Source organism: Diorhabda carinulata, chromosome 9 (assembly GCF_026250575.1).
Source record: "Diorhabda carinulata isolate Delta chromosome 9, icDioCari1.1, whole genome shotgun sequence".
Lineage (NCBI taxonomy): Eukaryota > Metazoa > Arthropoda > Insecta > Coleoptera > Chrysomelidae > Diorhabda > Diorhabda carinulata.
In genome coordinates, this window is record NC_079468.1 from 11,182,835 (window position 1) to 11,198,218 (window position 15,384).

Below are 15,384 nucleotides of genomic sequence, written 5' to 3' on the forward strand. Positions count from 1 at the left end.
AAAGTTTACCTCTTACAGGCTCAGCACTAGTGGAAAGTTCCCCACGGGGTCAATTGACCCCGCAACGCACGGAACGTGTTAATGTTTGTCTAAAAGTAATAAAATTTTAAAGACTTAAAGGCTTAAAAATTTAAATAAAATCAAAAGTTTGCGTCCAATTATAATATTCTAAAACTGTACAAAATTATTTGGATAACTTACTTCTTCTTTCCTACAGCATCAGCTGCTTTTTTCCATAAGGAATCTTTTTTGGGTACTGTTGCAGATGAATACATATACAGCCGATCTTCTAGATTATTTTTAGGTTTTTTATTAGGCTTAGGGGTTTTATGTTCCGTTCTAAAATGAACAGAGTTCAATTGCAAAGAAGTTATAATATCGGGATGATTTGTTAATTGGTCTTCTGCTTTTTGTAGAGTTACTTCAGCGTTATGTTTGTAACTCTAAAATAAATAGAAATTAATTTGGTGATGGAATTTTTATTCATTGATTATGATGTGTTGCTTAATGTTTAAACTTTATAGTTTACTATATGTATTCTGTTTGGAACACCGTCTTGGGCAACGTCGAGAATTAATGACATGTGATTATTTGTATGAAACAAACACTTAAACTTTATTTCATCTAACTGCCACTAAACTGACACCGTGCTGGGCATTTTTTGTCTTTCCATTTTTTTTTAATAATTTAAGTTCCGTTTAAATCGGACATAAGCAGATCTCCTAGTATACCCAACAAACTACCTATTACAATCATTATAGCTATTTCGTATATACCACTATTTTCCAAATCTGGTATTTTTAATCAATCTTCATAAAATAATGAAAATAATTTTATGGATCATATAGATGTACTTTACAATTCTGATTGGCAGATAGAAGAGAAGTTGATTAATCTTTTCTCAAGAGTAAGTTCTTCACAATCAAAATGAAAACGAGAGAAATATATTCTAGTACTTTTCAATTCTATTATATGAAAAAATTAGAAAATATTTTCAATGGAGTAGATTTGAAATTAGTTTATGTAATGACTGTGATAGGTAGTATGCTAGGCAAACTAGGAGAACTTATCGGGTCTAAGGAGCACCATCAATATTTAAAGCATGGATAGCCAAAAAACTGTATTGCCGAGCTCGCAGTCAGTCATAATCATGCAATGAGTGTAAACGTGAAATTGTCGAAAAATATGCTAAAATCTATGTTTCCAAATGTGATCATGTGATCTTAAAGTAAACAATTGTATGCACAAATACAAGTAAATGTTTTTCGTTTTATTCATCTTGTCAATATTTCTGTCAGTCTATATTTACAACAATTTATTCAATTCTTTTTTTATTATTCCTATATTTATAATTAATGATTCTACGGTTACTGATCTCATTCCATACTCTTTGTTCTGGTTTATCATTTGTAACTTGATTCATTGTACCTATTTCAATTTTCATCGCCTGACTTCTTATCTTCATCTTGACTGGGGATGAGGCAAATAGTTATTTGGTATTCTATTAAAATGCATTTCTCCTCATATCTCTTGTTTTTTAACTCCATTAGTCTGTTCGATGGAATATTTTTCTGATATCAATTCTTACCTTTCTCTCATTCTTTTTTCGCTCTAATTTTAAGCTTCAATTTCTTCTTGTTTATCATTACTTTTTGCCAATCTTATTATATCTTTCTGTCTTGTTACTACTGGCTTACGTGTTTCTATAATTTTTTCCGTCTATGTCTATCTGGGTCTTATTCTGTGTCTCATCGATATCAAACTTCGCGCTAAGTTACCCTCGATAATTAATCATTGCTTAAAACTTTATACATTGATGAATATACTTGTAAATATCTTCAAAAACTACTCAGCAAAAATTATCCTGACATCCAAATCAATTATAAGTGTCGTGACAGTTTCAAATATATATCTATATTCTCTTCTTTGTTACAGAAAAAAGAAAGTAACAAAAGCACATGTTTAGACTCATAAAAGATATTTTTCTGGAAAGAATAGCTCCTAACCACAAGTTACTCCTATTTATATGTCGTTTATATCAGCAAGAAGGCTGAATTCATTGAATTGAATATTAAAACAATAGGTTTTCAGACTTTTTCTCGTAGATCACATTCAAAATACCATTAGTTATGGTGAACCTGCCACTGCTACATTTCTGCTATATTACTAAAACTATTCAATGGAATTTCAGTCTACTATATATACTCGTGCTCAGTCGCAGCATACGCTAAATGGCACACATTCCAAGTCAACTTTTCTTTAAGCCTTTATCAAAATAGAAATTTGGAAAATCGAAACGTCAAATTGTAACTTTCTTTCAAAAATTATTAAAAAAAACTAAGAACATTTAGAAGCATTAATTTTGGAGATATTTACAAAAGTAGGGGAGCGGCGGACACGTTGTTACAGTTTTTAGATCATTGTCAATATGACAATATCTATCAAACAATTTATACTTTTGATTACATCTATCGTTAGTATATCTATTCTTCTATTAAAATATGAATGAAAAGTCATTAAAATAATTGTAATTATTCACAATGAAAAATTTAAGCAAAAAATTCGATTGTAATAACTTATCCCCGATTTGGGGCTAGTTGTTACACCTTCGGGGCACGATGTTATGTTAAATTAATAGACAAAATCGTCCATGATTAATAATTTTTTTATTATTTGAAAACGTTATAAATAAAACAGTCTTCTTATAATTAATAATACTTCAAAACTAATTCGTTTAAAATTTTTATAACTTTGACAGGAACTTTTTTAAACCTTATATAAAAACACAGAAACTTCGTTTGCAAATAACAAATGGTAGTAAATTATTTATACTTATAATTATTTCAATAAACCTTTACCAAACTAAAATACTTTGGATTCTAATATTTTTAAGACACTTATAATATAAAAAAAATATATATTTATTTATAAAGAGGTACCAATATCACATACTGATATTAAATTAGTCTTCATGAGAATTGCAATTAATGCAAATGTATGAGTGAAAGTTTTAGTAACACATTTGGCATTGGTCCACATTTTACATTCTAAACATTCTACCCCATCTTCTATTTTAAAGGTTCTTTCGCTACACACCAAACAAAACCATTCATCGCTATCAGAATCTGATTTGGATACAAAAATTTTTCTTCACCTAATATTTTCCTTCATCGCTCATTTTCAAGGACTCTCATTCACCTTTGCCTTTTTCTTCAGTTTTGTTACATGTTTGTTTAGTCTTGGTTAATTTTTCTTCATATTCTTTATCAGGTGTGTCGGTTAACATAGCGGATTTGCGTTTAAGACGACTATGGATGGATTTTTTTCGAGATTTTTGACTAGTTGTAACTCTAACTTTTATAGTTCCTCATTCTGAAAATAAAAATAAAGTACATTTAGTAATTTTAAACTATGAAGAAGAACGTTAAAATACAAGGAGTGGTAATTTTTAGGGGTTATTATTATATCTAACAACTTACCCCGAAAACCTGCCTGCTCCATGGTATAAATTGAAGTCACCATTAATGGATATCGATAGTAGAAAAAAATAATATTGCAAGCTAAAGGTAGATATAAAGGTTGAAAATTTTGAGAAAATAAAAAACATAGACATCAGGATTCAAAAATGTTGTAAAGGATTTTTTTACTTACTTGGTTGAAATCGAGACACATGCGCACAGCTTGACGTTTTGCGACTCACTGATCGTTTTTATCTATTGCACGATGTTAGAAGAGAACAAATAAGTCTAATTCACCAAAAAGTTTAAAATACTGACAAAAAATACATGTAACTTCTTGCCTCCCACTCCTCTTAGTATTTAAATATATATGGAATAGTATTTACCCACCTCTTTTAGAGATGGTATTAATAATATAGATTTTTTATAGGTATTATTTTCAGAGTGAAGAAAGAAATAAAATGGGGACCCATTGTTACAGAAATCTTGCAGAAATTTATATAGTTCATCCAATATTAATTGCAGATTATCAAAACACTTGCCGACAATTTTGTTTGATCTACCATAGGCGTAGATACCTCATTTTAGAAATTTATTATTTTTATAAATATCTATATCTTAGGCGAGGAAGTATTCGTTCAAATGCAATCGAATCGTTATAAATTGGACTTAGAAAGAAATCATTATTATACCTTTCTAACTTACTACAACTGAATATTAAATTATAAAACGTAAATACACGAGTAAAATGTACCTGCTTGTAAGAGAGTTTGGTTTAAATAGGGTACCAGATGTAAACTGAGCCCTAAATAATAATAGTAGTCAAAATCGTCTGAACTAGAGTCATCATTTGATTGAATTATGAAGGGTTGTAATGAGGGTGATACTACATACTCATCTTCTTCTTTAATAACATGTTCAACGCAGTTTTTCCAAAGCTCTTGGCGGTCTACTGGTAGAACTTTCTTTAAGAGTTCTACAACCCGTTTACTCAGTTATGGAGACTGATAAATTTTCGTAATTCTGATTTTACATTTGCCCATATTAACTCTATAGGGATAAATATACAATAGTAAGGAGGTAGTCTGAGAAGACTTTGCGCAGCTTGCCAATATAATAAATTTTCTCTAACTTTAGATAGAATATAATAATAGTAGGCAATTCTTTGTTTGTTGTCTTTTTTAAGATCGCTGACAGGAATAGGAATTGTTTTCAGACATAAATGCTAAAATTTGAGCGTTGTTACTACTAGTATTTGGTATTTGCCAACAGGATACGTTGTCCATAACTATTTCTGACTGTGGTGGAATGTTAGGTAGAAGCTGTTCATGAAACCACGTCTCAAATAATTCTGCTGTCATATCTTCATGATAATCAGCTGCACAGTTTTTAATTTTTTTAGCAGATATTAATAAAGCATTAGGCATGAAACCGTCTTTGTGCCATGCTTATTTATAAAAAATTGATTGTTCCTCACATAATTGTCTTCTGCAATTGATATTAACTAATATTGCAATAGGAAGTTTGGATAAGTTTTTAAAGTGGGATATATTAAGTGGAAACAGTAATTTTAGGTATTTAGCTTATTGTATCAGCAACACTCAGCAAGTGTTCAATAATTTTTTAAAAACGCCAGTTTTATTTATTTATTTATTTATTTACCAGAGTAACAGTACATTACATTACAAAGTAATACAAAATCACAAAGTAATCCGACAGAGGAGAACGAGTTTCCTGTTCGCCAGTCTGGAGACGCGAGACAAGCATGGCAAGACCCTCCTGGTCATGTTTGTTCCCCTTACAACTAACTTAAAACTAATACAACCTGTTTTGTATAATGTAACAGTATATAAAAATTTTCAATACAATAATACTTATTTTAATCAACGTCGGTATAATTCCTGTTTAGTTTTATAGACCTAGATCATCTGTTAATATCTTTAACAGGATCAAGTCTTATCTTAATATAAATATAATACCCATAAGTTAAAACTAAAACCCAGTTCTTTAACTTTACCCATTTAATCTATCTTTTACAATCAATAATCTATATCTTTGAGATCGTTCTTCTTACTTTATTAGCTATTACATATATATATTTTCAATAATCCAATCTTTTAATTTTTTGTGAGAAGCTTTCATACTTAAATCTAGTTCTTTAAGTTCATTTGGCAACATATTAAATATATTTATTGCTTTAATTTTGTTATTTTTATTACTTACAGTTTTGTATGCTTTTGGAAGCTGTATTAATTTACGTCTTGTAGTACTGTTCGAGTTTAAGTATATATTTTTTAATACGTTATAATGATACTTGAGACTTTCTAGTGCAAACATTTGTGTAAGATTAATTGGTTTGTTTTGTGGAGAAGAATTTTTACTTATTATTTTAAGTATCCTATTTTGAAGATTTTGCAGTAGTTGCAAAATACTTTTATATGCACCACCCCATGCAATATTGCCATAACTTATTATACTATGAAAAAATGCGTAGTAAATCATCAATAGTGTATCAGTTGTCATAATTTTTGATAATTTATGGAAAACAAAAAGTAGATATCTTGTTCTTTTAATAGTATGCTCAATATGCTCATTCCATCTGAGATTAAAATCAAAAATGATGCCTAAATATTTACATTTATCGACTCTTTGTATCTTTTCATTATTTATAGTTATATTTAATTCTTTTGCAACACTAATATAATAGTTTCCAAAGGCAACATATACCGTTTTTTTATGTTTAATGTTAATTTATTCAATGCAAGCCATATTGCTACTTCTTCAAGATATATATTCATTGATGATTCCACATCTTCCTAATTCTTACCTATAGAAAAGATTGCGGTATCATCCGCATAAGATACTATATTATCAGGCATACTTATCAATAAATCGTTTACATATAGTATGAATAGCAAAGGACCCAAAATTGTACCTTGTGGTACTCCTGTGTCTATGTTTTCGAAATCGCTATTATCTTGACCTATTCTGACCTTTTGCTTTCTACCATTAAGATAGCTTTTTATTAAATTATTGGCTTTTCCTCTTAAACCGTATGCGTACAATTTGTCCAGCAGTATCTCATGATTGACAGTGTCAAAAGTTTTTGCTAGATCAATGAAAGTTATTGCTATCGGAGTACTTTTGTCTAGATTCTCATATATTTTATTTGTAATATAGTTTAGTGCGTCTTTCGTCCCTTTATTTTTGATGAAACCGAATTGTTTTGAACTGAAATTTTGGCAATATTGGATATTAAAGATATCGGTCTATAGTTTTCGATTGTTTGTTTACTACCAGATTTAAAAATAGGAATCATTTCAGCAAGTTTTAGTGCATCTGGCCAAATTGATTTATCTATGCAATGATTAAATATACTTGCTGGCGTATCACTTATTAGACTAGATATTATCTTGATAGATTTGGCACTTATTTTATCAATACCACCATTTTTGTTTTTCAAATTCTCAATTATTTTCAAAACTTCCGCTTTGTTTGTTGGTTTTATAAAGATTGAATTTGCATTCATTTGCGGTAAGGTTATTGTTTTGTTATTTAGAGTTTTTATACTTTTACTCATTTCTTTTCCCATACTGCAGTAGTGAGAATTGATTATGTCTGCAATTTTCTTTTTGTCCCTGACTATTTCATTGCTAGAAGTTTTAATTTCACTTATACTACTTTTATCATGAGATCTATTCTTCCCTATCTTAGAGTTAATTATTGTCCATAATTTCTTAGAGTTTTCAATATTTTGTTCAATATTTTTTCTTTCGTGATTGATTTTAGCATCTTTTATAATTCTATTCCGTATTTTGACGTAATTTTTGTATTTGCTTTTTAAATATTCATTGAAAGGATCTAATTTTAGCTGTTTGTATAATGCTTCCTTTTTTCCACATGATTTTACAATTGCTTTCGTAATCCAAGTTTTTTGAGGTAAATTTTCACTTTTTTTACATTTATTGGTCTTTACAATTACAGATTTTTTAAGACAGCTTTGTATTTCTTGTGTTACTAAGTTTATCGCTTCATTTGGATCATATTTCTTGTACTGTGACCAATCAATTGTACTTGCTATGTTTGCTAGTTTTTTGTAATTGTATACTTGTTTCTCATTTTTCTCCTTATTTACTTTTGTCAGAGATCTCCTGACGTCAACAAAAAGTGGAAAGTGGTCTGGCATTGGTATATTTAATTTAAAAGTTTTGGCATTAATCTTTTCATTTGTTTTAATAAAAATATTGTCAATGCACGTTCCACCTTCGCTATTCACATCAAAAAGTCTCGTTACGCATGTGAAGCCCGGGAGGAAACCATGATCTACAAAATTATTTAAAAATTCTTTGCTTATATTATCACATTTCAATATATTAATGTTAAAATCACCAATTATAAAATGATTTTTAACATTCTTTTTAATTCTTAAATAATTTTTCAGATTTAATATAAATTCTGTACAGCTAAGATCGTGAGATCTGTACAAAGATGATATTTCTAATATGCTGTTGCTACTTAGGTTAATTATTGTGTTCAGAATTTTTAATCTTCCTACTTCTATAATTTCAGTCGTTTGGCTTATATTCTTTTTAACGTAAATAACAACACCATCCGACCTGTTTATAGCACTGTTATTATAATATAAGTTATAACCATTTAGTTTATAATATTGACAATGTTCTAATTTCCATGATTCGGCACACACTATAATATACGGTTTGTCTCTGAGGCTCTCAATTAGAATTTGTAATTTTTCAAAATTTGCATTTAAACTTCTAATATTAACATACATACAAATGTTGTCTTTGGTATCTAAATTATTATTAAGAGCCTCTAAGTCATCGTATGCTACAGCCTGCTGTACAATTTCATTTTCAATATCATCTACAATATCATTAATCATGTCGGTTATGAATTGCTGGTCCATTATTTAAGTTATTCAGTGCACGTGGAGACAGATTGGCTTTGTTTACATACATCATCTTGTTGTAGTAGTTTCCTACTTTACCTACGGCAGTCATCACATCAGGTCTCACTCTGTAGTCGGTATTGTCAATATACTTTTCTATTCTTCTTTTGAATATTTTACATTTCTCGTGATCCGTTGCTTCATGGTCTGTTTGATAGTTTGTATTATATCTGTTGTTGCTATACTCACAGTTCAGGCACTTAACCTCTTCACTTCTGCACTCTTTGGTTATATGATTTTCAGCACATCTCAGACACGTGGCTTTGTTTTTGCACTTTTGTCCTTTATGAGTTAGCATACCACAGTTATAGCATGGTTTTACGTCTATATAATCATATGCTCTGCACTTTTGATTTCCAATGTATAATTTGTTTCCGTTATCTCTAATGCTCTTATATACTTCGGCAGGTGCCTCTATTAAAACTGTTTGTGTTCCTTTTTTGTCATTAGTATACATATGTAATACTGTACATCCATTCTCTACATTGAAATAATTTCTTTGATTGATGTCTTCTTGAATTTGCTCTTTGCTCATTTTATCAAAATCTTGAATTCCCACTATTTTTAACTTCGGTTTGTTGATCTCTTCAATTTTGATATCACATATATCAGCTAGTTTAGAGGATACAATTTCCACAGCTTTTTCCACACTATGATTATCTCGTACACTTACTATTATTTCATTTTTTTCTGTCTTTTCATAGACTTTATTTATTTGTATCATTTTTTGACTTATTAGGCATCTTGCTACTTTTTGTTTTAATTCTTTTAATGTTCCTTCCTCATTTGTTTTCTTTATCGTTATTTTGTGTGCTATTTTTGGTTTTAATATGTTTCCTGCAGTAACTTCCGCAAAAGTATTAGCATTGAGATTTCTATTTTCACTTTTTTTCTCTTTATTAAGTAATTCCTTTAATAGATTATTCTTGTCTTCTAATTCTTGGTTCAATTTTTTTAGTAGATCTACTTCCATTTTCAAAGTTTCTATTTCTGCCTTTTCAAAAACTGATTTATCGTGAAATGTGCCGTCTAGATCCATATCTTCATAATTGTCTTGTCTTAATTTACTATTTAAAGTTATTTGTTGTCCCAGCTGTGTTAACTGCTGTTGCTGTTTATTAATTTCTCTCTCACTTTCTTTAATTATATCTTCTTGTTCATTTATTTTCTTTTCTAGACTTTTTACCTTTTTTGTATATAGTTGTTCTCTTTTCAATGTTTCGGCTTGTGCATTACATTTTATTTGAGCTATTAGAATTCTCGCTTCTTGTGTTAACACGTGGTCACCAATTGAGGTTAGGTTTACCTCTTTATGTTCTTTGCAAACTACTAAACAATCACTTATTTGAGTTCCATATTTTCTTCTCACAAAATCATTATAATGATTCACAAATAACACAAACTACTGATTCAAACTTAGTGTCTTCATGGCATTTATATAATTTTATCCCTGGGCGATAGGGAGGCTTTTTCCCCGACGCGGCCATCTTGATATGTTTTACGACAATAGTTCTTCGTATGTCCGTATTTTATTTATTTTGATCACTGTGTAAATTAGTTTATTTCATCTCTTTATTTATTTATATATAAATTTGCTTACTTTTGGCTTGATAATGATAGCCATTTCTTATCTTCTTTTTTCGCACTTTTGACTTTCGAATATCACTGTTAGGCACGTCTTTAGACTTCGAAAGCAAAATACTAACTGTTGTCGTTTCCGAAAATATTCATCAACAAACTTCGAAAACGAAAAATAATCAACTATGTATATATATAGAAATCTTCGTATTTCGTCCGGTTCTTAGGTACTATAATATATCAAACCGTACCGAACAATGTTAATACTACAATACAAGTTAATACTATTTATTTCTTTTCTCTCAGTCTTAAGCGTGAAGAAAAATCATTTATTTTAAAATAATGAGGTTATGTTCTAGCATATATGTACATTTTTAATGTGATTTAATTACAATTTTGATTCATTTTTAGTTTTTCATTAAGCGTATACAGCTTAGGGAATAAATTGTTTAAGTTTTGTTCCTAATTTTAAATTTTTCCACAAGTAGGAGTAGCAACCACCCAAAATATTTTCATTTCTCATACCGCTCACTGTATAAATATTTCGGAAACCAGTCAAATTGAAAGTTCATTCATCTGTTTAAGTTTGGGTGGATCTGCCTAAAATAAGTACGACTTTCTGATTGGCCTAGAATGTTTGCCATTTAGCGTATGCTGTCAACCACATAACAAACTCACAACACTGAGCAACTCTATCAGATTACCTAAACAACACCAATATAGGGTAATTGATTAGTGTGATAAAGTTGACTGCCCCCTTTGTTCTTTGTGATATCAATATGAAAATTTGAGGAATTTTCACATTTCCAAAATATTTACAATCTTACAGATTTTTTAGTGAAGCACCCTAAATTTTATTGCATATTTGGAATCAGCTTGACTTCCATATTACAATAATATAGGGTTGTGATGTGTTCTACAAGGTATTTAAAAAGTTATAACGCATTTTTCAAGTTCAATACCCTTCACAATGAATGTGAGAAAAATTAATAAATGAAGATTTATTGCGACTTAAGCATTCAAATGGTAGAAAAAATTCTGGAGAATTATGAATTTTGTTAATAGTCATTGAATCCGATAAAGAGTGATTCAAAATAATAATTACATTATTTTTTCGGTTTTTTCAAATAAACCCTGTTATTTATGTGAGTATCGAAAAGTACTACCAACATACTTATTTTTTTACCACGCAGACCCTATACCTAACATTATTAATTCTGGAGATATTTTGATTTCTAAGTTGGCTATGATTTATTGGTCAAAATTGACATTTTGTCACTTCTGTGTGGTACTGTAGGGTTTGAATTGCAAATCTAAAGGAAAAACGAGTATATTAATAATAAATAAAACGAACTAAACAATAAAAAACTATTCTATATACTACAGTATATGTACACTTCTTGATTATCACAATAGGTGGTCGATATTACCTCCAAAGACATCTATCCATGATTGAAATTGATAATTGAAAGAGTTACTCACATTACGAAGCATTTCTATAGAAACATTTCGGAACTTATTCCGTATTCTCTCCATCATGTCATCCCTCGTTGTTGAAGGTTTATTGTACACTTCATCCTTAATGTACTGAACAATTTCTTCCGATTCATCTTCCAAGAAATATTTCATTCAGTTCACCATTAATTACCTAATTGATTGGCGTGAGCAGGCTCACCATCATGCAAAAATTAGATCCTACGACGTGAACGAAGTGGGACTTCTTCCAATAGAAGAAGTAATTAGTTTACTAAATACATCTTAGCGTTTGAATGTTTCTCAAAAAATATGTCCTACTACATATTCATCAACAATACCCCCACACATTCAACAACCATCTAGTTTGACTGTGTGTCTCTTTGTGATATGTATTATTTATTCATCAATAATACATATCACGTAGTGATACTTTTGCCCGTTAACACAACCATTTTATTTATCTTCTACAACTAGAACAAAGTCGAAAAAGTCTATGTATTGATCAACTTTTCGTAAAGCCCACCCACAACATTTTTCAAAATCCATTTCAATTAATTCCTGTAGCAAGTAAATGTGGTAGGGGTGAAATTTGTTTTTGTTAAGCATTCTTTACACACCGTCGTAGCTCTGTTCTTGTTCGTTGGAAATACTCTTATGTGTGGGTTTTCAATAACTGCCATCAAAACCTTAATTTCATTTTCTTCTGTCGCAGAAATTTTTAATCGTTCATGCTTTTCAAAATTAATTGAACCCGTACGATTGAATCGCTTCATAAATCTCTCCAAGCTTGTTTTTGTAGCCTGCCGCCTTTCAGGAAGACGTTCATAGTATACTCTTGATGATTGTAAGGCGTTTTTATTGCTACTATTGATTCCAAATATTCAATAAAATATAGGGTGTTTTACTTAAAAGAAATGTAACTTTGATATGGCACAGTATTCTGGAACGTACTGTAAATAATTTCAAAATGTGAAGACTAATGATGGCTATAATCCCTCAAATTTTCCAATTGATATCTGAAAGGTCAAAATAGGCACTTAACTTATCACACTAAATCCCCTGTATATATGCAGAGTATGGAAGCACGACTTTTTACTTTTGAACTATATTTTAAATAGCCTGACAATATCTTAATTAAAAGAAAAAAATGGTAATTAAAGGTTTGTCAGGTAGGAATCACATTTCGACGTTAACAAATGTCAATTTGTGATCTAAATTTTACGTATTCGGAGATTTTTCATAATTATGTTTAATAAAAAAGTAATTGAGTTACTGAAGCTTTCCACATATATCTCCATACCTAATTTTAACACTCCACTTTAAATACCAATACGAAATGATGTACTTATTTAAGCGTTTAAATACTAACCTGTATAAAGTCATTATATCCATTTTCATCACCATTGGGGACTAATTTGTAATGGATATCACAAAGATCCATTGAATGTTTCAATAACATTTTTAATTTGTCAAACGAACAGCTTCCAATGGACGTCGGGAGATGGTTTTGATAAGCAAGAAGTCCGTTATATATAACGTGATAAGCGGATAACATTTTCTGATTGCTACTGTTATGTGGTTGTTTAAATCTACTTAAATCGTCAATCTGAAATATAATTATATATTAGATATTCATTTTTCAATCAATTTAAAAATATTACACATACAGCCAAATTAGATGATAAAATTATTCATACAAAATAAGAAGATGAAAAAGTCAGCAAAAATAAGAGATATGCTAGACTGATGCAAATATAAAATAAAATTATGGTCTAAATGTAGCATACGCAATCTTATTTCTTTTTATTTCCTTTAATACAAACCAATATTCATTGTTGTTCAATTCTAGAATAGTGTTCCTCAAATGAAATAAGGACAAAAGTGAGTAAAAATACAGAAATCTGAATACAATGCAGAGAATGATGAATAAAGTTTGCGTGTGGAAGGAATAAATTACATCAGAGCAAAATCAGAGCAAGACTCTGCGTTAGAAGTATTTATAAAAATATGGTGAAAGCGAAATATAGAGTAACCTCAAAGAAAGATCATGTTTTCGGAATATTAAAACTTTGGTAAATGCGAGACATCCGAAACGTCAGTTTAGGTTAGTTACGAATTCCAACTAGTGTGTAAAACTAGATATCAATTCACAAAGCATATGAATCACTGGTTAGTGTATAGTGCATTTAAAATAAAAGAATATCAAACCCGTCAGCATAAACTGTGAATAAATGAAGAAAAGATCGCGATAACAATACATATGATATCTGAATTTAGTCCAAATTTCGAAGATTTATCTACAAATTACTTATTTGTGAATATTCTTCTAGAAGATGGTATTGGTGAAACGCCTTATATATATTCAAATTCCAAAATGGTGCTAATAATGTGAAATTAAAAAAAAAAGAAAAATAACGTAGTGTATAACTTTTTTTTCATATTTTTTCATTTATTCTTTTTACAATAGTTCTTTCCAATATAATCATAAACCATTGAAAACATTTTACCACTGGTTGTTTGAGAAGATAGTCCGTAAAGCACATAAATTCTTCTCAGATATATTACATAATAAACATAACTCCAAAATATGGCATTAATAGAGATAGTTGATCCATCTATTTGTATAGCACTTTTCTTTTGTGCAATTATATCATTGGACAGAAACAAGAGTTTTCATTTCGTCACTGATCATCCTTGCATTTCAAGATAATATATGTATCAATCTATAGTATACCGGAGGTTGACGGTGGATCGGCAAATATTTCTAGAGGACCGGTGGCGATTCGCGGACCAGTGGTTCAAAAACAATAATCTAGAAAGTCTTATGGACTTAATAAAACTGCTTGAACGACTTAAAACATGCTACGTCATAAAAATTCTTTGTCAATAAGTTTCAAAATAACAATTTTTCAGTAAATCTATATCAATTGTAGATACTGATTTGTTGAGAAAAGAGACAGAGACAGATAGTAGCTCTCGGATTCTGAAATTTGACGCAGTCGTACTCCTATAGCACCTTCAGTCTCTTTATAGAGTAAAATAAAATAACGTGATTTGCTGCTATTTCGATTCCATTACGAAAATGTCTATAGATGTTGAATTGAAGTTATTTGTATAATTCGGTTAGAAGTATACATAGTAAAACTGTATACTTTGGGTTCGTTTAAATTGCCCTCTACAAAGAACAATCTAATAACAGTTGTGCCAATAACATTTACTCAAACATGCCTATATTCCTGTATATATATGGTGTATCTACGAGGATGTATTGATATCTAGTTAGCCTAGACCAGTTCCATGCATAAACAAAATATTTCGTTACTATAGCGACGAACAATAACTTATTAGAAGTGTTAGTTTGAAGTTTGACGTCAAAAAAGGAAACCACAGTTACGCAATAAACTAAAAGAAAACAGATGTCCACCGAAATTGTGAAAATCGAATAATTGGAACATCGAGTCATCATCAAGTACCTGTATTTAAAAGGTTTAAGAGGTAAGCAGATTAACGAAGATGTGCTTAATACCCTTAGTGATCAATGTGCGACCGTGAAAAATTGGACTGCAAGCTTCAAAAGAGGTAAATTGAAGATGATGACCGATCGGGAAGGCCAGTTTCTGCATCATGACTTGATTTTATCAGACCGTTGAATTGGGCTAAAACGGATATTTGAAGCACTGAACGCGTTCATCATATAGTTCACGTCAATTTGAACATGAGAAAAATTGGTGCAAAAATGGATCTCCAAATGTTTGAATGTTGACCAAAAACGTACAAGGGTAGAAGCATCGCGTTCGATCTGTGCTCGATTTGAAAACGAAGTAGAATTGTTGCTATAGATGAGACTTGGGTACATTTCTACGATCCACAAACAAAGCAACAATCGATGGAATGGCGACACTC

The 15,384-nt window shown here is 30.1% G+C and overlaps 1 protein-coding gene across 2 annotated transcripts in view; it reads right to left on the minus strand.

Moving 5' to 3' along the window:
- The window catches only part of LOC130898261 (uncharacterized), an 84,204-nt gene that overhangs the window by 56,425 nt on the left and 12,395 nt on the right, over positions 1 to 15,384 (minus strand). For both annotated transcript variants that reach the window (XM_057807423.1, XM_057807422.1), the window contains exons 5-6: positions 12,851 to 13,087; positions 202 to 443 (exon numbers count right to left, since the gene is read on the minus strand). In XM_057807423.1, coding sequence (XP_057663406.1) covers positions 202 to 443; positions 12,851 to 13,087 — 479 coding nt within the window. The remainder of the gene's footprint in view (positions 1 to 201; positions 444 to 12,850; positions 13,088 to 15,384) is intronic.